The sequence below is a fragment of the Antechinus flavipes genome, chromosome 3, assembly GCF_016432865.1.
Source record: "Antechinus flavipes isolate AdamAnt ecotype Samford, QLD, Australia chromosome 3, AdamAnt_v2, whole genome shotgun sequence".
NCBI classification, from domain to species: domain Eukaryota; kingdom Metazoa; phylum Chordata; class Mammalia; order Dasyuromorphia; family Dasyuridae; genus Antechinus; species Antechinus flavipes.
The window spans coordinates 67,055,894-67,082,327 of record NC_067400.1 but is presented as its reverse complement, the minus strand read 5'-3'; the positions used below and the strand labels follow the sequence as shown (position 1 = coordinate 67,082,327).

The following is a 26,434-nucleotide window of genomic DNA, read 5'->3' as shown; positions in this document are numbered from 1 at the left end:
TACCACAGCTTATTCAGCCATTCCCCAATTGATGGGCAACCCCTCACTTTCCAATATTTTGCCACAAGGAAAAGGACTGCTATAAATATTTTTGCACCTGGAGGCCCCTTTTCCTTTTTATGATGTCTTTGGGGTACAGACCTAGTAGTGGTTATTCTATATCTTATCTGCATCTTTACTATTACCCTGTTTGCTTCTTGAGAGAGGAAATTTTTTTTTGTCTTTGTATCCTCTGTACTTCCAAAAATGCTTAACACATAGTAGATGCTTAATTAATAAATGTTTGTTGACTTGTAAGACTCTAAGCATTATGAGCTTTTATAATTTATTTAGGTTAGTAATTTTTTTAGTTGTGTCTGACTTTTTGTGACCCCGTTTGGGTTTTCTTGACAAAAATACTGAGTGCTTCCTCATCACTTTTTTTCTCCAGCTCATTTTACAGATGAGGAAATTGGGGCAAACAGGGTTGAGCGACTTACCAGGGTCATACAACTAGTAAATGTCTGAGGTCAGATTTGAACTTTCCTGATTCCAGACCTGGGACTCTATCCACTGAGCCACTTTGCTGCCCACCTTGCAGCTCTGCATCCTATTTGAAATCCTGTGATTTGTATCACAGAATCCTAGGATTCATAAGATCCTAGGAATGGAAAGCATTTTCTTGAGGTTATCTCCCTCAACAATTTCATTTTACAAATCAGACCCATTTACTCAAGGTCACACTAGAAGTTCATGGTAACAAATCCAGGAATGGAGTTCCGGTCCTTTAACACCAAACCCAGTACTGTCTTTAAGGTCCTTTCTAACGTGTGATGCTAAATTCTTTCTTAGTCTTCCTTCAAAAGGCTCTCTCAGCTAGGAAACTGTCTAGGAAGTAATGTATGGAATCAGAGCAGTGTAAGTTGTTTTTGATTGAAAACCTGAATGAATTCATGCAGATTGATGAGCAGAATCCCAAGGACAAATGATACAGTAGCAGCAATGTTATAAAAACAAACAACTTAGAAAGACTTTAGATCTCTGTCCTATACAATAACCAACAAAGACATCTCCTCCCCCTCCATACATCCACAAACATGTTCTGAGGCACCAACACAATATGGATGAGATGGTTGTTTGGAGTGACATTGTAGCTCACAGAGCAACAGAACTTTGCTTGGACTGGGCAGCTTTTCTTTCTAAGTAGCACACTCAATGTGTGACCTAGCTAGAGTCTGTAACTCTTTGGAGACCAGCTCTCACACTGAATTCAAGACCATAAAACACTGATACAATACATCTAATGGCTTATTTCCAGAAGTCTGGCTAAGAAAAAAAAATAAGGAATAGAGTATAGCAAAGATACCAGATGATGAGTTTTCTGATTATTGTCGGTCAGTCAATGAGCATTTATTAAATGTTTACTATGTATCAGGTGATGTGCTAAGTAATATCCTTTCTATATTTAAATGCAAAAACTTGCTTATCTACATGACACTTTGTGTCTCTCTAGGGTGACTCTGTTTATCTCAAAGCATTTAACTGCTAATTACTGTTCACCTGGCAAGGGGAACAAGACACATCATTATCCTCTTTGGATATATAGGAAAATTAGATAAAAGGTACAAAAGAGAAAGAGAATAAATGGACCAATATTTATTAAGCACTTATGAGCCAGACATTTCTGTTAGCTATTAAGAGAATGATGAAGAAATAAAGAAAAGCTCAGCTTCCTTCTATGTGGGATGAAGCTACATGGTCTCTGAGGTATTTTGTGTGATAGTAAGTTAAAAGTACTTGATTTGAACTAAGACCATGGTTCAAATCTCAAACCCAAGCTACTTATAAGTTGTGTGATCCCAGACTAATTAATTAATCTTTCTAAGTCTTAGTTTCCTCGTGCCTAAAATGAGTTAACCAGGATATTTCTTACCTCTTCTCCAGCCTTGAATACTATGATTTTGACAGATATTCACGAGGATTGAGTCATTTAAAGAGACATAGAAGAAAAGACAGAAGTTGAAAACTGAAGGGGAGATTAAAAGGCTTTATTGCTGAGTTGCTTCCACTCTTCATTTGGAGTTTTCATTTCAAAGATTTTGAAGTGGTTTACCATTTTTTCCCCAGATCACTTTGCAGATAAGGAAACTGAGGCAAACAAAGTTAAGAGACTTGCCCAGAGTTACAGTTAGTAAGTGAGTGATGATGGATTGAACTAAGGGAGATGAGTTTTTTTGACTCTATTCACTGAACCACCCACGTTCCTTATTTAAAGGTTAATTATGAATTATGGTCAAATCATGAAGTGAGTAGACTCAAGGGAAACCCTGGAATCTTCTATGATTCACAAGTCTTTCTCTGAATCTAAATTGATACTGTCCCCAATTCCTAAAACAATTTATTTCTTTAAAAATCAATTAACAAATATTTATTAAGTGCCTACTCTATGACAGATATTGTCTCATCTTTCAGTAACCAATATTCAATCTTACTTCTCCAAAAGTATTTCCCTACTGGATGAGAGAAGCAACATTTGCAATAGTTTGATCACTACTCCCACAAATTTAAGGATAACATTGAATCCTTGACTGTGAGACCTGGAAGTTTTCTTGAAGATTTTTTGGCCCAATTCTTCTTGTTCATAGATGAGGAAATGGATTCAGAAAGAAGGAAGCAAGTTAACCAATCACATATAAAATTAGTGATAGACCTGGGAGGAATAGCCAGGTCTCTGGATTTTCATTGCTATGGTCCTTCCATGTCATTACAGGATTTCTCTGTATCTTTCTATATCAAATTTGGGGCTGAGTCAATCACCTTGCCTGAATGTGTATTTACTTATTTGATCTGTACTCAACTTCTTCAGATGGTTTTTCTCCTGGTCAGTCAATGCAAACTAAGTGTCCACTCAAAAGACATAAAATATTGCTAAGCTCAAAAACCCCATAAATTTCCCAAACACAAGATAGGATGTGGGTATCTAGAGTATTTAGGAAATACCAAAAGTTTTAGCGTACTAGATGTTTAAAGTTAGTCCAAAGATATGGTATTGTAACAAAAAAGAATAAAGGCAAATAAGATTACGTTAAGTGACATATAGCTTCTAGGAATAAGGATGTCATAAGCCTTCTGTACCATGCCCTGGCCAGACCATACCTGGAGTACTGTGTTTAGTCCTAATTGTCACATTCTAGGTACCATGTTAATGAGGTATTGGTTCCAGAAGAGAACAAGAGAATGATGAAGAGACTTGAGTCCATGGCACTTGAGGATCAAATAAAGAACAGGTAGCTCAGACCAGAAAAGAGAAGACTTAGTGAAGACATGATGGCTATCTTCAAGCATTTCAAGAACTGCCAGAATTAGGAATTAAGCCTTTTCTGTTTCATCCCAGAGGGTAGAACAATGAGAGATGAGAGAAGGCAGACTGAGGCTTAATATTAGGAAAAATTTCCTCCTAACAAGTTTTCAGTTGTTTTTCAATTGTGAATGACTCTTCACGACCTCATTTAAAGTTTTCTTAGCCAAGATACTGGGGTGGAACATCAGTTCCTTTTCTAGCTCATTTTACAGATGAGGAAACTGAGGCAAAGAGAGTTAAGTACCTTGGCCAGGGTTACATAACTATTAAATGTCCAAGGCCAGATTTGAACTCACAAAGAGGAGTCTTCTTGACTCCATTCATGGAAGGACCTAGATGCTTTTCCTAACAATTGGAGCTATCCAAAAATGGGATGTTTCAAGAGTTAGTGAGTTTCCTGTCTCTACAAATCTTCCACTTAATGCTGAAGGGAATTCTTGTTTAGATACTGATTTATTACATGGCCTTGGGAAACCTTCCACTTGGAAGATCCTTTGATTTTGTGGAGAAAGTACCATGCCTAAATAAAAACAGAATCCTTATCTGCATGCACACATATATGCACATATGCATGCACATATTTGTATATAGTTACCATCTTCAAAAGATTGATAGAGCTCTAGACCTAAAAAGTCAGGAATACCTTAAATTCAAATATGACCTTAAAGATTGTTTGACCCTGGGCAAAGCATTTAACCTCTGCCTCAGTTTTCTCACCTGGGGAATAATTGAGAATAATATCACCTATCTCAAGTTTTGTTGTTAGGATAAAGTGAGATAATATTTGTAAGGTGCTTTGCAAAACTCAAAGCACTATTTAAATGCTAGGTATTATTATTATTAACAATAATAATAATAATTTATTGTAACAGAAAAAACATAAAAATACAGATTATCATTGAGAACAATGAGCTAAGTGTTGTATTAAAGTAATATACTTCTTTCTAGCCTGTCATCCATCTGATGAAGTAAAAGACTGTGTAAAGAACACTGTGTGTTCTCCCTTAAGACATGTTTTTAATTTAAATTTGGAGGATAAGGGAAGACGATAACTCTTTACCCAAAAGAATAGATTTTTGGTAGACTTTTAGGGACTTGAAAATGTTGGGTCCCTTTCCCAGCATCCTCTAAATCACAATCTGTGCAAATAGATTAAATGGTGAGTGGGAAGAGTCCAGATAGCAGATTTCATTGATGTTGGGAACTCCTATAAAGAAATCAATCATGAAATGCGCCATCTACATCCAAAGAGAGGACTGTGGGAACTAAGTGTGGATCACAGTATAGCATTTTCACTCCTTTTGTTATTTGCTTGCATTTTATTTTCTTTCTCACTTTTTTTTTGATTTGATTTTTCTCATGCAGCAAGATAATTGTATAAACATGTATGCATATATTGGATTTAACACTTTTTTTAAACCATGTTTAACATATATTGGATTACTTGCTATTTGGGGAAGGCATGGGGGGAGGGAAGAGGGAGAAAAATTGGAACACAAGATTTTGCAAGGATTAAGGTTGAAAAATTATCCATGTATATGTATTGAAAATTTAAAAAAAGCTTAAATAAAAAATAAAGAAATAAAAGAAATTACTCATACTGCTACACATCAGTAACTGTTCTACACAGTTATATGTAATGTTAGAAAGCTGCCTGGGACAGTCTTGCCCAGGTCCACTGAAGCCATACAATATGCATCAAAGGAAGGACTTCAACAATTTAACTACTACTCAGGTTGCTTCTCAGTTGACATTTACATAGTACTTTAAAATTTTCAAAGCATTTTGCATTATCCCATTTGATTTTTGTCACAACCCAGGAAAATAGGCACTATAGGTATGATTATGATGATGATTTCCACTTTAAAAATGAAGACACTATCAATTAAAATTACTTCCTCAAGTTTATACTAGACCACAGCACTGCCTATTTGCTTCAATTCTACTCAACAAACACTTATCAGACCCCAAATATGTGCAAATTGTTGGATTCACAAGAGAAGAATAACATATCTCTGTCTTAAACCCTCTGAGCTTAAAATCTGATAGAGAAAATAAACAATTCCACAAACAAGTATAATATTTCTAGAATGCAACAGGGACAAAGGACAGCAAGTTGATAATATAGTCAGTATGAGAAGCTGGACATATCTCCTTAACTCATTCCAGAACTCTTTCCACCTCAATTAAAGTCTTCCCCAATGTAGATTGAAAAATATCATGAAATTACTTGAGAGGTATTTGACTGAGGAAAATATGGGTTCGGGCAGTTGACATTCCTTCATTTCCCAAATATCAAACAGCCATGAAGAGCTAGGGGGCTTCAATACTTAGCAGGTGGATTGCAATGAGAACTTCATTCAATTGAATTAAATCAATAGGTTCTCAACACTCATCCTTGGCAAATATCCTACTTTTTCTATAGCTAAGCAAAACTGCTTTTGTTAACTGTTAAATAATCAACAAGTGTCCCATTTTATTTCAATATCAAACCTAAAAAAATGACTAGCATAACTCAGGCCCAGCCCAGAAAATCAGAATGGTACACTACTCTCCCCTGCAGTCAAAAACAACTAGCTGGTTCATTATTCTGTTCATATTTCCACTGTCACAGCTAATTATCTATTTTAAAGAAGAGGGGTTTTTTTTAACATGATTTAGTGCCTCTGATGGTCATAAGTAATTAAGAATGTATTTGAATTTCCAGAAGTGTGAGAGGCCACATAGTTGAGTGGAAAAGATCACTGGTTTTGGAGTTAGAAGAAATATGTGAAAATTCTCCCTCTGGCATTTCTGGGACAAGTCTCAGTGGTGGTATGTCCTTAGGCAAATTTGGATTTCATGTACTTTACAGTTCATTCCAGGGATCCAGGGTCAACTAAGACTTTTATGAGCTCAGACCATGAGGGATAAGATTTCCATCGAGGCAATCAAGGAATGTGATTAAAATAATAAGAGTAATACAAAAAGAATAAAAACTTGGGAGTTTGCTAACTGGTTCTCATTATGGCATAAACTCCAGTATCTCCTTGTGGAATGGAAATGACTGTGTTCTCAAAGATTATTATTATCAGAGTACAACTTTTCACACTCCTATCATGGAAAGAAGATTACAGACTTGGAAACAGATGAAATTTGCTTCCTGAAGACAAGATGAGATAAATACAGAAAGACTCATCACCCATAGGCTGGCCACTGGATGATGACTTTCACAACAAAAATTTTCTGTATCAATTCATGAAACAAATAAAAAAATTAAATGATCTTTGATCATGTGTGGCTCTCTTCCAATTCTACTCAGATAACATAATTCCCCAGCTGAGACCTCAATTCAACTGAAAGATGTGATTAATCATCTCTTCTAGTACTCTAAACAATATATTATAGAAATAAAAATAAAAGTAACAGCAGTGGAGCAATAAAAAAAAGAAGCAGAGTGCTGATAGAATGAACAATACTTTTTAGATTTTTATACAAAAATTAATTTAGTTGTTATGTTAAATCTGAGACTTGTCTATTATGAGGTGATCAATGACTTATTTATTATGGAAGAACTTGAACATACCTAGTTTGATCTACAAATTGTTTTACCATACATGAAACCAAAAGACAAAAAGAAGTTGCAGCTAAAATTGGCTCGTAGGTCTCCTTGGAGAAGTAAAGCAATCTATTAGAGGAATTAATTTTATTAAACATCCAAAAATAACTACAAGTATCATTCTAGTGGAATTGGTCATCTTATATTGTAATGCTAATGACAAACATTTTCAAAAGGACTACTATGAAGATAATTTCAGTTAATATGCTAACAGATCTTTCAGATAAAAAGGGGGTAGATAAATTTTATGAAGAATTTATTAAAACCCTTTAAATGAAAGTATCTGATAAAAGATTGGAATAATCAGTGTGAAGGGGTTGGGAAAGATAGGAATACCTAAATCGGGCCAAACATTCTAGAGAGCAATTTAGAATTATATGAAGAATAACTGAAACATCCAAGTTATTTGATCCAGAGATTATAGACATATATCAAGGAAATCAAAGACAAAAAAGAAGGTCCCACATGTACCAAAATATTTACAATAGCACTTCTATTTTTAGCAGCAAAAAAATTAGAAACAAAATTATGTTCATCAATTAGAAAATGTCCAAACAGTTTATGGCACAAAAATGTAATTTAACGATGCTCTGTTGTGAGAATTGATGACTATGATAACTATGCCAAAATGAGATAACATATGTAATGTGCTTTGCAAATTTTAAAGCACCATATAAATGATAGCTATTTCACTATTAATACACAGAAGCATGTGAAAAATTATATGAAGTGAATCAAAATTAAAACTAGAATTTAAGTGCAAGTTAAGTAAGCAGAATTAGGAAAACAACATACACAATGGGGATAGCAATAACAGAACAAAACATTTGAGATTGAATGCTAAAAAATTGTAATGGCCAAGTTTGTATTCAAAGTAGAAACATGAGAAGGCATTTTTCTCCTTCTTTGCAGCAAAAGTATCCTAGACTGACCAGTACATGTAATTTCATACTTTTTATGTTATGGTGATTAGTTTTTTGCTAATTTTTATTTCTTTTTATTCTTTGTAACAATACATGACTACAATTAGAGGAGAAAATGATACTAGGAAATGTTAAATAACATATAAATGTATTTTAATAAGATTAATTCATAAATAACTAAATCAATATAAATTTTATTACTTAGTGATTGAAATACAAAGGTGGAAATAAAGGGGATGATCAAAGAAAACTTTAAAATTAAAGAATGAGAGAAATCAAAGCTTTGTAGAATATCCTCATGCCTATATAAGATGAAATTTTTTTCTTCAAAAAGAGAGGTGGGAGATATTGTATATGTTAAACACTGAATAACATCACAAAAAAACCTGAGATTTATTAATGTTAATAGACAAGAATGGTTACAAATATGGAAGTCATTTATTAATTAGCTATTTGAATATTGTCAGTCATTTGACTTGTTACAGCAAAACTCAAAACCAATGCCATATTAGAAGATTAGTAATGAGAAAAAATTATGACATGCAATTAAAGGAATCTCAAGCTGACCTATAAATAAATTGTTGATTCCTAAATTAGGGTAGGGGCAAATGGGAGAGACAGATAAAGAATAGACACTGACCCAGTCTATTACTGATAGATTCTCTAAATCATAGCATCACAGATTTATAGCTTAAAAGAGCCTTAGTGATCTTTTAGTGGATCAGATAAAGAAACTGAGGTCAAAGGGGTTAAGTGACTTGCCCATGGTTACATTAGCTAGTAAATAGCAAACCTATGTCTTCTTGGCTCCAAGTCCAGTACTCTCGCTACTCTACTATTGTGCCTCTTTTTGGGACCATGAGTCCTAAAATCAAGAAGTTAAAAGAGCCCAGAAATTGCCTCAGTTAATAAATGTATTATTGTCTTTACCAAATGAAAATACATGGCAACCAGAATCAATTCCAATTTACAGGGGTTGGCACAGTGGATAGAGCATTGAGCCTAAAATCAAGAAATTTAAATCTGACTTCGAATATTTACTAACTATAATCCTGAGCAAGTCACTTAACTTCTTTTTGCCTCAGCTTATCAACTGTAAAATGGGTATAATAATACCATCTATCTCCCAGGGTTGCTGTTTAGGATCAACTATTATGATCCGGCCACTGTGCTGAACACTTCACAAATATTATCTTGTGAAGTGTTCAGCACAGTGCCTGGATCATAATAGTTGCTACATAAATGTTCATTACTGTTGTTGATATGACATAAACCAATTTGTGAAATTATGAGGAGGAATAAAGCATAATTTTGTAAATAAAGCAGGAGAGAGAACAACAAATTTATAGAAAACTTAGTGACAGATCCAATTTATTCAGCTAGATCAAATCAAAAAACATTTAAGGATGAAACTAGAAGAATCACAAAGAGAAGGAAAATGGAAAGTTTCTTTAAATATTTCCATAAGATTTTTTTCACATAAATAACTGTAGAGCCATAATCTTTTGACTCTAATATCACCGTCCCTGATCTGTTTCATGAGGAAATAAAAATATTAGTTTATTTTCAAAAAAAGATAAGAGTAATTGTTGGACTGGAGCAAGTGCACATTTAGGGTGAAAAGAAAGTGCTAGAAGTGACATAATCTTGATAGCATTAAAGGAACATCTTAAGATATCTGAAAGAGGATAGAATACTAAATACTTGAAAAAAGTCATTGCAGGAAAAAAAGCTGATAGAGAATATCAATAAGTTTGGCTTTCAATATTTATAAAATCTTTATGAGAATATTATTATATATACACATATGCATATACAGTTACTATTGCATATATAATATATTCATATATTTTTTTTGGTATTGTTCAGTCATTTCTATCATGGCAAACTCTTGAAGTTCTCTTGGCAAAAAGACCAAAATAGTTTGTCATTTCCTTCTCTAGCTCATTTTACATATGAGAAAAGTGAGACAAACAGGATTAAGTGATTTGTCCAGAATTACACAGTTAGTAAATGTCCAAAGTCAGATTTAAACTTAGGCAGATGAGCCTTCCTGACTCCTGATGTGGTATTCTATCCACTACATAACCTAGGGTGCACTCTTTCTCTCTCTGTATGTCTCTGTCTCTCTGTCTCTGTCTCTGTCTCTCTTTGTCCCTCTCTCTGTTTCTCTGTGTGTCTCTGTCTCTCTCTCTGTCTCTGTCTCTCTCTCTGAAATAAGAAAGCTTTATAAATATTATTAACAGTCATCCAATCAGTTAACTGTAGTAGACCACATCCTTATAGTCATATAATTGAGCAAAAAGTACAGAGAAAACAAGATTCCACTGTGCTTAGCATTTGTAGAGATTAAAAAACTAAGTAGAATAAACTACCAATTGAAAGCCTTTCCTTCAACTCCATGAAAGATGGCAAACACAGAATCCAAACTAAAGGAGGAATTCCTTTAGATAGTAAAATCCACAGGATGCTCCTGTTTGTGACTGACATTTTAACAGTTTCTTCTGGGAAAGCTGTCTAATTTCAAGTAATGAAATATTAAACATTCTCTGAAGAGTTAAATATGTATGTCACCCTAAAGACAGTGGAGAGGGCCTTGGTGCATTATTAGTAAGTTACAACATATTTAACATCAGAGAAATGTCCAGGGAAAGTATCATCTGAGAGATGAATAACAGAAAAGATTGGTGGACCACTCATGGGGTGAGACTGATGGATGATCAATTAATAGACCATGTTCTCAATTAGTATCCATGCCATGTGAGCAATTCCAAAAGAAATCCCTTGTCATAGTGGTTGGGACACTCTATGGAAGACTTATAGGAAAATGTGGACAAAAATCACATACACTAAGAAGGCATTCATGGCTTGTGATATGTGTCATTGGAGAAAATGCTTACATTGGTGAAATTACAGATTGCTCCAAATACTAAAAAAGGCAATTATTCATAACTCATATCAAGCAATGCAACAAAATGGGAAAAGGGCTGCACTTGTAGTCAGGAAAGATTTAGATTTCCAATCCCATCCCTATATCTACTGATCAGGTAGTTTTATAACCTATACAATGAAGATAATAGTTAACATAGTCCCTCAAGTCTGCTATAAAAAAGCAAGAATATAATGTGTCTAATGTATTTTATAAAAAAATTTCCCAGATAAATGTATACTATTATAATTTCAATAGAATGTAAGTTTATTGAGGACAGAGATGCTTTCTTTTCTGTTTCTGTAGACCCAGTGCTATTTACAGATGAACATAAAATTTATCAGATTTGTGAGAATGAAGTAGAAAAAATATGAGAAGAAAATAGCAAGGCTTTTGTAAATTTATTTTTTCAGAGTGGACCACATTTTAGGGCCATACAACTAACTGAAAAATGTAGAAAATATAAGATATCACTCTATTTGTCATTTATAATTTTTTAAATGATAGAACAAGACATAGCCTGTAAATTCTCCAACAAATTGTCTCCAATGTTTATGTTAAACTCATATAAGTTTCTTTGATAGATGCAACCATAGACCTGATTTTGTTCAAAGACTCTGTTTATCAGTGTCAAGTGAGGTATAAGAAAGGAAGACATGCTTGCCTGAAGACATTTGCCAGTGTCATGGCCATGTCATGCACAATCAAATGGAAAAAGGATTCCCTGGTGATGAGGTCCTCCAAATGCTACTGTTTATGGATGGAATTGTGCTAATTACATCAAGTTCCAGAATACTCTAGAGAGGCTTCTCTGAAATCTAGAACCACTCTCAAGAGGTTGACATAACAACAAAAACAAAAAAATACAGAAGGATAAAAAAATGCCCATTGTTCTTATTTTAAGATGCTACTGGATAAATGGCCCATTAAGTTAATCCATTCATCAGTTCACATATCTTGTCTTGGTCCTACTGGACAATGAGCTGGCTAGATCACACTTAGGAAATTGATCTTCAAGTGCTTCCTAGTACAAAAGCCCATCTTTTATATACTAACATTCTTTCAATGATGCCATATGAATGAAAGGATAAATAATAGGAATAGGGACAGAATTAATGATTGGTTTAGTGAACCTGAATAAGGAAATTCCCTCTACTAATTCATCTTCTCTGAAACTTAGAGTCTATGACTTTGATATAGAGAGATTGTGACTTTTCCAGTATCATATAACCAGTTATGTGTCAGAAGCAGGATGTTTGTGCTGGTCTTTGTTGCTCCAAGGCCAGCCCTCCATTCTCTATGCTTTGGTTGCCTGTATTATTTCCATTTTATACATTGAGGAAACAAAGGTATGTTCAGAAAAGTTGTGGCTTCCTCAAAGTCACAAAGCTAATATGTTTCAGAGTTATTCCTCTAACTCAGGATTTCTTATTTCAAGATCAATATGCTTTTTCCACTCTCCCATGCTCCTTTTCCTCTTCAGATTTTTACTTGTTTTCTCTAGCTCCCCACATTTGTCATTAATGGAAATCCAAGGGCACTGGTCATCTAATATTATGTACTTTCTTGCTAGTTTAGCAGCAATGCTTTTTCCATCATCATCATCAATATTGACTTAGAGTATGTGATAGGAATTCAGTTAGAAACCTCTCTCTTCTATTTTTTAAACCCCTGGATGGAGTTATGTTCCATGGATTCATTATCTTCCCCAAGAATGCTCAGAGAATTGATAAGAGAAATTGAACTCAAAGACCTGCAAGAACTCTTCTAACTAAAATTTCTGAGATTCTATAAGAAGAAAAGTCTCATTAATAAAGAAGAAATGGAGGTAATATCAACAAAAAGCAGAAAGAAAAAGAAAGACACAATTGAAAACTAAAATAAAGCATCCTTTGGAAGGCTGATAACAGTGAGCAAAGCATAAAGAAGAAAGCTTAGAGACATTAAAAGATGATTTAATAAAAACATCTTTCATTTGTGTGCCATGGAACAGTTTTACAATGTATTTACAATAACCTTGTGAGGTAAGGGGGGATCTTTTTTGGTGAAAGAAGCTCCTGATGGAGAAACTCTACTGACACAGTTATGTACTTTCTGTGCAACTTTTATCGTCTTACCAGAGATAGTAAAAGCTTCAGTAATTAGCTCAGTGCCACAGAGTTAATTTGGATCAAAGGTGGTACTTGAAGCTATGACTTCCTGACTCAAGAGACTAGCTTTCTGACCATTATTTTCCAGTGCCTTTTGAAATTACTATCACAAGTAATATTATCATTATTTTACAGATTAAAAAAAACCAAGGCTTCAAAGGTAATCTGACGTAAGTTCTACAATTGGAACCAGGATCTGATTAGAGATTTTCCCTATGTCCCAAACTCTTTAATTTTTTCCTTGCACCTCAGAATTATTTTTTTCTATTCATACAGTTCTCACCCTGGAGACTACAAAACCAATAAAACTTTTAAATCAGAGTCTCGGAGCAATCACTAGGAAGGAGCAACTAGCTATTTACCCCAATACACCAATATCCAGGAGGGGGCATAATTCTTCTTTGACCATCTGCAAAGCATAATTATCCCTATCCCCTCACTGAACCCCAAGATAGCCAACCCTCAGGATTCTATCACTGTGGTGCTACTCTCCCACTGCTTGGCTCCTAGAGTTCTGTTAGTTAAACCCAAAGCACTGTTCTGAATGATAGTGTCTGGGATTTAGGGGTGCTTGTTCCATCCTTGTATAATTCTATATTCATGTGTCCATTTTGGACTGTAAGTCCTTGAGATTTTCCTGTCTCTACTTTCTCAATATTTCTGTCTAGCTGCTGCCACATACTCATACATGTTTAATAAAGGGCCTTTTGATTGATGATCATGATGACTATTGAGGATAAGGAACATATTTCAAACGAAGAAATGAGCAAATAGCCCAATGATGAAAGGCTAGAGGTACATTTGAGACTGAGAATGCGGAGGAGTATGCCAGCTGAACAGAAGCAATTTACATGAAGATGAACCCCTAACTGTGGACTCCAAAATGGCCACATTGTTGTCTTGATACTTCATGAATCCATAAACTCCCATCTATGCATATTCCTTCTACTGAACCATATTCGTCATCTCATGCTGTGCAATTCTTGTCTATGAACTGGTGAATTGGTGGAGAGAATACATTCTCCACCAAAAATCTACATAGTCTTCCTCCAAGTCTTTTAATATTTTGTGGGTTTTGATCTTTTAATACATATTTTATATAGGCAAATATAATACTTATATTTTGGAATTTTGAAACGCCAGCAAGAATAAGGAATAAAAATAAGAATAATAAGAAGAGGAAGGGAGACTGGTGATGGTAGTATGAGGAAAAAGGAAATAGCTACTAAGTGTCTGAAAAACTCCTGATAAAGAAATAGGGGATCTAAATCGCTTCAAGTCTTAGGTCTCTGGGATTCTATTAAATGCTAAGAGTATCTGGCAAAGAGAAGTGTCAGCTAAGAACCAGTCTGTCCTCTCTTTTAACTAAATGCCCACCAAAAGGTATTTACATTCATTGAATCTACTTCCTTATTTTTTACTTTCTTATAATTTGATTTCTGATCCTTCTCACCACTCGATTGAAACTGCTCTTTCCTGAGTTACTGATTATCTCATTGCTTCTTGACCACTGTGCAGCTCCAGACACTACTGAGCATCCTCTTCTCACTGTTTACTCTCTCTTCCCTCAGCTTTCATGATACTGCTGCCTGCTAGCACTCCTCTTAACTGTTTGACTATTAGTTTCTCAGTCTCTTTTGCTGGATTATAATTCATCTCATACTTCCCAGACAAGATTGTCCCCTCAAAGCTTTGTACTGAGTCCTATCTTTCTAGACTCTCAATGATCATCACCCATGGGTTCAATTATCATCTCTATGATTCCTAAATTTTTAATTTCCAATCATAATCTCTTGCCTGAGTTCTAGTCACACCTTATCAATTAACTTCTGGGATAACTATCTGGATGTTCCAAAGGAATCTTAAATATAACATGTCTAAAATAATGAATTATCTTCCTCTCACTCCCAAGACAATCTCACTCCTTTCTATGACAGACACCAATCATTCTTCTAATCAACCAGATTCAGAACTCTCGAAGTTGTCCTCAACTCTTATCTGAACCTTTAAGGTCCCTTCTAGTTCTAAATCAATAATCTTCTGAAGACCCACATGCAGCCAAGTCTTATTGATTCTAGCTTCACAATAACTCTTGAATGAAAACTTTTTTATCTCCTCCCTCACATCCAACCACCACCCTCATTTTGGGCCTCATTTCCTTTCACTTGGGCTTTAGCAATAACTTCCTAACTAGTCTTTCTGTTTCTAGTTTCTTCCTTTTTGAATCCAAGTTCCACATAACTATCAAAATTATCTTTCTAAAGCATAGGACTAATCTTGCTCCTCGCCTTCTGAGACCCCTGATCAGGAAGCTTTGTTTTTTTTTTGTTGTTGTTATCTGTACTTATACAAATTTGGCAATTAAAGCTGTAGATGGTCTGGCTTCAACCTACATTTCAAACATATTTTGTATTACTCTCCTTCAAATTCTTTTGTTTCAGAAAAACCAACCTGCCTGATTGGTTTTCTCTCAAGTTATCATTCCCTCTCTCATGTCCATGATTTTTGTTTAGGCCTGCATTAAAACCCCTTTCCACCCAGATCTATTTACCTCTTAGAATCCTTAGCTATCTCAGTAGTCATTTCTTTGGAAGGACTTTTCTCTTCTCTCCTGACTAATTTTTTTCTCTCTTCAAATTACATTGTATTCACTTAACTGTATAAATTTTGTCATTTCTTTTCCTTCCACCACATCTCCAATAGAACGTAAGCTCCCTGAGGTCTTTCATTAATATATCCCAACATGAGGGCTTAGCACCTAATAGGTACTTAACAAATGCTTGTTGAATTGAACTGAATTCTTTTCCCATTTGTTCCCAGCTCTATACACCTTTCTCTTCTTTATAGCTCTATATTCTGCACATAAAACAGATTGTTAACCTCCACTTTCTATATTTTCAAATATGACCACATATTTGAGCTAATAAAGCATACTATACTAAAATTTTTAGAACAACCTCTACATATACACAGTGACCAGTCAAGAACTATGGGAAAAGAAATCAAGCATGATTACCCACTCTTCTTCATTATAACAAGAATAGGTCCATTCATAGAAAAATGGACACAAACTGGGATAAATGACCATAATTATTTCCAGGACGAGACATCATTAATCATTGCAGAATCAGGAATTCATGGAGTTGGAATGGTCCCTGGAGATAATTTTATCTATACCTCCTTTACTTCTCTATATGAAATGTGATCATATTTTAATAAAATCAATTTTCATGTAAAAGTTATGGTTTTTAAAAAATCTCATTGTTTTATGATCATATGTGTGTAAATGTATTTGTGATCTTCTGCACATATAAAAAAAGAGAGCCAAAACTATTGTTTTGAGCTGTATTGGGTGTTTGGAGAGATAGAGGAAGGAAAATCATCACTATTTACAAATACTTATTGAATGCCTTTTCTGTGCTGAGACATTAGAATGATCTCTGAAGGTTTTTCAGAAGGAACTTTATATGAATGACAAAATGATATTCAAACTATGCCTCTGGTAAAAATCACATACCTTTTATGTATTCATAAAATAGCAGAACAGGAAGGGATTTAGATGTCATAAAAATTCAATCTTTTGATTTTACAAATGGGGAAAGTGAGGCTCAGTAAGATTTAAATCACTTTAAAATAATTTAAGGGAGGAAAGTTAAAATAAAATTTAGAATAATGAACTTAGAATGAACTTTTGAAGTTATTTAATTCAATCCTCCAATCTTAAAAAATGGGAAACAGAGGCTAAGAGAAGAGAAATGTAGCTAATTAGTGAAAATTTGGCAGGGAGAGGAGAGGAGTCTCTTGGCTATCTTGTATTCTATTCTTTGTAACACCCCGCCTCTACCTAATTCTGGGCAAACAATCTTTCCCAGGGCTTTTTTTTTTCAAGGTAGTGATTTCTTAATAGTTTCATTTTATGAGATCACCAAAATTGTACTATATTCACTTTTTAAAATATTCAGTCATCAGCCAGCCCACCCAATTGTGCACACCCTTCTCATTTTCCTCTTAAGATGGCTATAGATATTATATGAACACACACTACAATATCTATATTATAGATGAGGGTGGTATAACTATAGCTATAGAGTATGTGATTGCCAGCATCTTTTTTTCTTTCTTTCTGGGCTCACTTCCAACTTGGCCTCCTTCCTCTCTTATGTGAAATCACTCTGTCATTCCTATACTCATCAGAGTATCTTTCCCTTGCTTTTGTCCATCCCCATCCAAACTACTCTTCCACATTTGTGATTCTCTATTGTACCACCTAAGAAAGACAACAAGAAAGAAAAACCAAAAAGATAGCAAGAAAGACCTAAGAGGTGGGGAGGGAGGAAAGAAGGAAGGTAGGAAAGAAGAAAGGAAAGAAAGAAGGAAGGAAGGAAGGAAGGAAGGAAAGAAGGAAGGAAGGAAGGAAGGAACGAAGGAAGGAAGGAAGGAAGGAAGGAAGGAAGGAGGGAGGGAAGGAAGAAAGGAAAGGAGGGAGATAGGGAGGGGGGAAAGGAGGGAGTGAGGGAGGAAAGAAAGAAGGAAAGGAGGGAGAAAGAAAGGAAGGAAGAGAGGGAGGGAGGGAGGAAGAAAATTACAAGAAAGGAGAAAGAGAGAGTATTATTCCCAAAATATTTCCTTTCTCTCCCAATTTTGCAGTTATTTTCTTAGTCAAACATCCTCACTATGCTTAAATTGAAAGACCATTTAACTGCTTCCTCCTCATCTTAAAACATACTTTATTTAATACCTAAACACATATAGTTATATGCTAGGAAAGCATGGAAAAAGAGAGACAGAGACAGAGAGACAGAAAGACAGAGATGAATGAGCAAATAGGTATACCTAGGTAGGTAATAGATATGACCTTTCTTCTGGCTGTGCTTCTGATTTTTAGACTTTTTCATTCTGACTCAGCTGCCTTCTTTACCTGGAACTTCTCTCCTGCCGCTCTGGCCTTCTTCTTCCACTGGAGAGTTCCTTCTCCGACCCCCATTTTGAGGAAATTCTCTAAGAAGGTCATGCCTCGTGCCTCTTACAACTCTGCTTCTGACACTTTAGACTTCACTGCAACTCTCTCACCCAAAGAATACTTTCTCTTCTATTTTTTTTCAGCTCCCTTTTATGTGTTGTCTTCCTTATTAGAATGTAAGATATTTTAGGGCAGGGACTGTCTTTTGGTCTACACACACACACACACACACACACACACACATAAAATACATATATTTTGTTTATATTTGTCTGTGTTTAGCACAGTGCCTGACACATAGCAAGAGTTTACTAAATGCTTGCTGCCCATTTGCCCACCCTAGATGGGCTTACCATCTAAAATATAAAACTAACACAGACCAACATGTAGGCAAAATATCAACAATGCATAAATTAATTTAACGAATATACTAATAGAATCAGTAATCTATTATAATAAGGACATCAGGGTACCAGAATGTCTTCCACCCTGTTCATCATGAACTTTCTTTGTAATAAGGAGAGACATGCATTTTCTATTCTTCACTATATATGTGAGGAAGCATGGTACAGAGGAGTATTTTAAAATGGAATTTTATTCTACTTATATAGATAGACTACTTATATAATCTATTAGGAAAGAATAACTACATTTGTGAATAAATCTCCTGTGGTACAAGTTTCTAGAATTTTGTGCTTTAACAGAATGGGATGGGGAGAAAGTAGATTTTGGTAGCTTTGAAACAGAACTTTGATGACAGAAAAGTGAATATAACACTCTTACTCTGTCATTTGAGTATGACTTCAATTCTCCTCTTTTTCCTGGAAGGAGATATTCACTAATCAGGGTCAAGACAATATTTGATTCCCATTGACCATAAGATACTTCCTATTCAAACATTTTCCCATCCTAATCTAGAAATATGTTAGAGGTTGCATGTACTCTGTAGGGTTTTTTTTTTTATTGTGTTATAGTGTAACTCTCTCGAGATGAATATGAGTTCTGTATACAAAGTCTTTCTAAGTTGAATTTCTACATACCATATGGTATTAGGATATTTATGTGTACAGTGATAGCAAGTATGGGTTTATGTAGCACATTTGTGTATATGGTATTTGTGTGTGTGTGTGTCTGTCCATCTGTCCTGTGGACAGGGAACATGTCCTAGATTCCTTGAGTTCTAGAGTTAGTAGACCTGAGCCATCCAATATCCATCTTGATTGTCTTTCAAACATTCTCTTGTGTTTACAAGCACTTTTAGCCACCCTACTCCATTTTCTCAGGCTCCTTCCAGCCATGACCAATCGTTGTTCTCCATATTACAAAACTCAGAGAATACAAATAATAGCATCTAGCAAATACTTGAATTCTCTGCTTAAGAAAATGTCTTAGAAAAACCAAATATAGAATGAAGAAAGAAGAGGTACAGATTACTTACAATTCTTACTGATGATTATTGATTTCTATCATACTCAAGGAATGTGACCAAAAAAGTTTATAGACACAGTTTTATCTTCCCTCCATCTCCCCTTCTTTCCTACTTTTCCTCCTGTTGCCCAAAGCCAATCTACATTCAGTTCTACTCACCCATTTTTAAAGGTTCCTGGGAGTAAGGAGAGGGGAAATCCCATTTATCCTTCGTACATATTTCCAAGTCCTGACATCCTTCCACCTTCCAAAGGTTTAATATTAATACTTCTTGCTACTATCAAATCCCCTTTGTTCTCATTTGATCTTTAATGGTGACAGAAGAACTCGTCACCTTGACTAAATGAAAAACAGTTCACAAACTACTATAATCTCATCTTAGGTGAAGAAATAAATTTTCTCATCACTCTACTATAGTGAAGTACAAATAAGTCAGAGGAGTTTTTCTTGTGTCTATAGTTATTGTTGTTCCGACTCTGATCATTGTGATTCTGGACAGTTCAACTCAATAAACATCTATTGAGTTTGTACAAGGCACTGTGTCAGACTCTGGAGATACAAAGACAAAATTGACAGTCACATAATCCAAGGCTCAGTATGCTTATGTAAAATAGGGCTAATGATACTTGTACCAATATCTCCTTTTTTAAAAGGTGAACTTTGCAGTGATTTCAAGGGCTTAGAATTTGTAAATCCTTAAACAGTAATATGTGATATAGCAGAAGGAAGACTGGCATCAGAGGACTTGAGACCAAATTCCAGTTATGCTAATTACTGCCTGTGCTGAGTCAATTCAGGTTTCTGTTCCTCAGTTTTCTCCCTCTAGAGTGGAAGCTTTGCTCAGCTGAACAAAGACAGAGATGGGCACTTAATAAAGGCTTTTTGATAATGAAGATAAAGGACAAGTACTTTCTGCCTAGAGCATTGTGGGTGCTCAAGAAATAATCAACAACCACAACCAGACAGCTTCTATGGTGGTTTTCCTGACAAACTAGATGCAAGGAAAATCTCTTCAGTTTAAATAAACTAGAAAGGAAGGCCCTCTCCTCTGAGCTAATAAATGGAATGTGACTTAGGTAGTGAGAAAAATGTGAATCCATTTGTGCTTGAGGGGTGGGTAGTTCATACCATCTGACCCATATTCAGTGAGAGAGAGAAAAAGAGAGAGAGAGAGAGAGAGAGAGAGAGCACACAATTGAGAAGAGCTTTTTATCCAGCCTTCTCAGATGGAGCAGAGCCTAATCTCAAAGCATCACTTATTCTCACAATAACTCTGCCTTTCCTCATCTTGCCTAATATGCTCTCCAGGGCAAGCACTTATGTCTGTGTTTATGGGCAGTAATGTGGAGAGAATTGTTTAGAGGTGGAGCTATTCTTATCACTGCAATTTGGCCCAATCTCCAACATTTAGACTAGAAGCCCTTAGAAGCAAGGGACCCAGTCTCTTGCTTTGTAATCAGCACCCAAAGTAGTGCTGTAAACAGGTTATTTAGTATATGTACGGCAGAGAAAAGATGTCAAATGCATAATTTACATCAAAATGCTGCTCAAACCAGATTAAAATCTAACTGAGAAATATTCAATAAAATAAATAAAAGCAATAAAACATAGATAATATCACATTTTTAAGCTAAGTCAATATGCACCTTAAAGATCTTTATTACAAGATTAGTAGTCTCTGTTTTTACTTTAAATTTGATCCCACTGTGATAGAAGATGAATAGGGGACCAAAATGCTCAGCCTCTAAGAATATCTCTTGAATTCTAGGCCTAAGAGTGACCAACAGGTAGAAGTTCCAGAGAGGCAGATTTCTACTCTATCTATGAAAAAATTTCCTAACAGAGCTGTCCCAAAGTAGATGTATAATAAATTATATCTATGAACATTCATATAATGTTTACTATGTGCCAAGCACAGTGCTAAGTGCTTTACAATTATCTTATTTGTAAAAGATTTGTTCAAAGTACCACAGAATTGTCACAGCCTGGATTCCAACACAGATCTCTGATTTTAAAGTCGTTTTTTTTTTTTTTTTTTTTTTACCACTCCACAGTAACCTCAATGTCTTTCATAAGGAAAGTATTTTGAAAAGCTTAAAGAGCCAGAACAAATCTGAGTTGTTGATTTTGTTGCTTAAACTTTAATACCACATTAAAGTCATGAAATACAGAACAAGAAAGTTTTAGGAAGGTACTGTAGCAAGTTAAGTCAATGGGCACTGCTGGTATTAGATCCACATTTGATTTCTCCTGAAGTCTCCCAAAAAATACTTGGCAGAAAAAGGAAGGGAAACATCTGCTCATATCAACGAGAGTAAAACTGAGATCTACAAAGTGAGATACCTTCCTGAAGAGATGTAAAGAATCAAAGGTGATGGTGAGGTCTAGGATCTATATTTTAAATTCAGATCTTGCTGCTTTCTAGAGACTTGGCTGCTTTCTATGGCAGACACAAGTGCTTGTTCTAGCAGGGATAGATATCTCAGAGGAGATGGGGCAGCTGAAGCTACCAGATTCCAAGAAGGTAAAACTAGTACCTCAGGAGTCCTAGAGAACTCCTTAAAGGCCGAATGACTTTCCCATTATGAAAGAAGGTTTTGGCCAAAGGATCCATGACCCTGGTACTAGGTCCCACTGAAAGTAGTTATTATGAAGTCCACACTCATTGTGACCTCTCAGGGGATAATGAAGTCCAGAAGCAGAGAACTGAGTGGGATTCCTGATTCCTCCCTTGTTGAAAAGCAATATGAATTTGGAGAGAGAGCTAACCTTGGAGACAGAAACCTGAATTCAGGTTCTGCCTCTCCCACACACTGGTCATGTGATCCTAAGGAAACCACTTAACTTTAGTGTTTGGATATTTGTCTGCTACGGAAAGTGTTGGCCTTCTTTGGTAGCAGAGGTTTCATCGAAAGCATTCCCTGTACCAATGAAATCAGAGATCTAATTTCTCTCTTTCCTCTGTAAGTGAAAACATTTCTGTTCAAAACAGATCACATGGGGTTGCATGGGTAATCTAGACTAGTAGAGACCTCAGTCTCCAAAGTAATTTCATCTTACTGAGATTTAGCTAAAATATAGCAATGACAACTATCCCCCAGAATTTTCTTCTGTAATATACCATTCCCAATTCCCTGCACCCATCTCTATGGCCTGGGACCAACACTAGATGATAAAGCATTCTGCAACAGGTTGCCCACAGTACAAAGTCAGCACCCATCTCATTCAGGAAAGGAGCAAACAACTGAGGGATATCTTGCCTACACTATATCTTCTTTTGTTCACCAGAATTTTCACAAATCCTGTCTCTGCCATAAAAAACTACCTATGAAGCATTTGTTGAGGCTCGTAGCCCTCTTAACAACCACTAAAGCTTCTGCCAGCTCTTCCCTCCCTTCCTCAGGTTTTCTACTCAAACCACTTTTTTGGCTTGTCTGTCAAACAAATGTGATTTCCATTCCCTGAAACTTGTGAATTTGCAGAACATTTTCTAACAAATTGCATGTCCAAGCAGTGTGGAAATGGGACTGGGCAATAGCAGGAAAGATATTTATGGTATTGTTCCAAAGGCCAGGAACCCCAAATTGGTATCTTTTCACACCCCAAAAATCCTTTCTAATCATTTTGTTTCAAGCAGTTTTTCCCTCTTCTTCATTCCCAGGTTATCCTTTTCTTAAACAGGGATAGATCCAGATCTCTCTGTTGGAATCTTTAATCTGAGAATTGCCTTGGTAAGAATTGGCACAACCAAGACTTTGAGGAAACATGGCTATTTCCCAGCTATGCCAAAAGGCAAGAGGAGGTTCAGGATTTTAGACAGGTTTAGGAAGAATAGATCAGGACAGCAGGACAGAGGAGAAAAGAAGCAAGAACTGTGGTCAGAATCCCATTAATGAGGGTATGTATTCTTATTGCCAAAAGACCTCATTGAATGGTCCCCAGACTTTAGAAAATCTTTCTACCCAAGGCTTATTCCCTTTGGTTTCTGAATATAAACTTTTCAAAAACCCATAAGTTTTAGATTCTTTGGAAAAGAGGAGACTTGCCAAAAACACCATTCCATTTTTTATTTAGAAAAACTTAAATCTCAATCTGCAGTAATGGTAAAGGAAAAGGGGAAAGGAAATACAGAGGCTTATTTGAGCAAACTGGATAATCCTTTGTATCCTAATGTGAGTGTGAAAAGACTTTGAAAAACGAAGTATTAAGGCTAGGATGTTCTCAAAATAAAAAGCACATAATCTACTGAGGAAAGCCAGAGAGGTATTGGAGAACTTGTGGAGACAGAAAAAGTCTACTGTGAGATTGGTCTTGAGATATGAAAGTGTCCTCTAGACACATCTGACTTTAGTCAGATATCTAAATGGAATACTGAAAAAAAAATATCATTGCTAATAAGGCTTCTTTACCCTAAAGTCTTTTGGACCCCTTATCCTTGAGTTTGAGGCTACTGAAAAAAATCATTCTGAGTGGGGCTGGGGTAATATCCTTGAAAAGGGAAATATTAACAACTAATATATGTCAGTAATACCAAAGAACTCTCTTCTAGAGTCACTTCTCTCCCGTTCCTTTTGCTATTAAGACTGCTAAGATACCACTTAGATAAGATATTGGTCAAATAATAGTAGAGACACAAAAGATTCCATCCTTTGGCCACCTGACAGGACTAAAGAGAAGAATCAACAACTATTGATGAGCCCCTGAAACTGGTCATGTATCTTTTGGGATATTGAAGTAAAGAATATCTGATATGGGGCTCTCCAGGGCCTACGTTAGAGTTCATCTAAAATATGTGGGTTAGTTACTATGCATCTTCAAGGCCCACAGAATGCCAAGGGGAAAGGTAAGAAGAAGAAAAAGGACTCACCTGTTCAGGACCCTGGAAGCAGATCCTGCAGAGGGGGGTCCTCATGCCACTGTCCAAGCTGCTGCCAAGTGAATAGCGGTCCTCAGCCTTCCCCTTACAGAAGTCATCTGAGGAGGTGCTGCTGAGCAAGGAGGCAGGTGGCTCCACAACCTGGCCACCCCAGTCGTCCTCTGCAGAAGAGGGTGGCAAGGGTGGCGGAGGTGGCAGAGGAGGAATCTCCCCGCCGGCCCCCTCTCGAGGACCCCTCCAACCGACCCATCCACCAGCACCCAGGGCTGGGAGGGTGTTGTTGTTGGCTGCCAAGCCAGGGGGCTGGGGGTCACCGTGCATGGGCAGCTGGGTCGGCGGTGGGCGCCGAAGCAAGAAGACCTTCAGGTCATTGAAGAGCATGCGACATCGGCACTTGAGGAGACCCTGGTGGCGCAACATCTGGGGAGCCTGGTAACACCCTCCACAGCAATACCAGCAGCAGCAGCACCACCACCACCAGAGGAACCCACTCAGGGGCATTAGCATGTGCCTATGGTAGAGAGAGGGCCGAGCTCCCAACTGGAGTCTTTGGGGATTTGGGGACTGGATGGAGTTGGGGGGACCACAGTGTATTTGTGCTATGGGATTGAGGGGGACTTTACTTTGTCATTCCCCTCTCTGAAATTTCCTCCAAATCACAAAATGCTAAATGCCCCTGAGGGGTGAACTTCCTATAATCTGTTGTCACTAAATCCTCTCCCCCAACCCCCAAAAAGAAAAAAAATTGTCTTTATCTTCTTTCTTCCCTCAAAACCAGAGCTTGGTTTGGACAAGGAGACCTCTTTTCTGTCTTTGAACTGGGGCTAAGTGAGTAAGGTAGGGCAACAGAGGGGCTGTGGAGTGAGGGTGAGAAGACTGGGCCTTTAGCCCAAAGCCTTTTTAAGTTAGGAATTCCTTTGGAATGGGAGGTAGGGTAGGGGTTGGAGAATTATTCAATCCTCCTCAAAGTCCTAATTAGAAGTGCAGGTATCTTTCTTTTGGATTAGAGGGGCTAGGGCCAGAAGAGTTTAAATCAAATAAGGAAATGGACTAAGTTCAACTCAAGGAAAACCTACTCTTAATAAATGGTTATGTGTGTATGTAAAGAGGGTGGATTTTCTTTAGATAATAGGGAACAGGGCTGGGAGGGGGTGGTGTGTTGGAAGTTTCAAGCCCTAGATAAAGAAGTTGAGGAGATTAATCCCAAAAGCACCAGAGAGGCTAGTAGCAGAGTTGAGTTAGGAAGATTTGGGTTTTTGAAATAGGGAATTGTGCTTTGCCTCTGCTGCCAAAAGGGTGGAGAGGGTAGGGAAGGTTTTTTGGACAATAAAGATTTTTTTTTAAGAGAAGAGGTGCAGAAAGAGACTAGGTGGTGGTAGCTCTTGGGGTGAGGGTGGGTAGGGAGAGATTGGAAAGCACGTTTAACTCTTGCAGTGCTGGCTCCTTCCTGAGCTTGGAGGTCCCTCCCTAAGGAAAGAGGGAGGTGAGCTTAAAGGGGAAGAAAAAAAGGGTGTGTGGAAAGGGAGGAGGAGGAAAGAAGGGGTGGTTACATGATCTCGGCTCCCAGACCACCCTTGCTGTAGCTTGTAAATCCGAGGTCCCCTCGCCTTGGCTCCATTAAAGGCCCCTGCTGGAGGGCAGCGAGGGCAGGGAGAACTGGAGATTAGGGCTGACCCTTTGCTCTTCTTCCTCTTCTTCCTCCTCCGCCGCCTTCTCCTCTTCGTCGCCGTCCTCCTCCTCTTCTTCCCCCCCCTCCTCCTCCTCTTCCTCTTTCTCCTCTGACCGAGTCCGGCGCTGCTGTTGCTGCGGCGGCGGCGGTGGCTGAGGCTGTTGCTGCTTTTCGGCGGCGTCCGGCTGTCTCCGGGGTGGGGGCTGCTCCGTCTCGTCCTCTTGCTGCCAGCCGCTCGGCGCGGCCGCGGGTCCGAGCTTCATGATCCTCCTCCTCCTCCTTCCCTGGGGGCTGGCCCTGAGCCCCAGCTCCCTGGTAGCGCTGCCATGCGACCGTAGGCAAGGCAGGCGTGGGGTGGGGGTGAGGAGTGAGGGCCGGGAGGGACAAGGAGAGTGGAGGATGAGGAGGGCCGACTTGGAGAGACGGAATATTGTTTTTTATATATATGCGTATATATATGAAAAACAAAAGGAGTGTAATAATACAATTAAAAATAATAATAAAAGCGTGCAGTCTGCGTCTGGGGTGGTTTTGGGGAGGGGGAGGGGGAAAGGGAAGGCT

The 26,434-nt window shown here is 37.1% G+C and overlaps 1 protein-coding gene across 13 annotated transcripts in view; it reads right to left on the bottom strand.

Annotated features, from left to right (window-relative positions):
* MARCHF4 (membrane associated ring-CH-type finger 4) overlaps positions 1 to 24,711 on the bottom strand; it is a 122,758-nt gene extending 98,047 nt beyond the window's left edge. For all 13 annotated transcript variants that reach the window (XR_007951673.1, XR_007951674.1, XR_007951672.1 and 10 more), the window contains exon 1: positions 24,196 to 24,711. Coding sequence is in view for 1 of the 13 variants with exons in the window: in XM_051983583.1 (XP_051839543.1) it covers positions 24,196 to 24,711 (516 nt within the window). In the remaining 12 variants the exon portion in view is untranslated. The remainder of the gene's footprint in view (positions 1 to 24,195) is intronic.
* Positions 24,712 to 26,434: the final 1,723 nt, after the last annotated feature.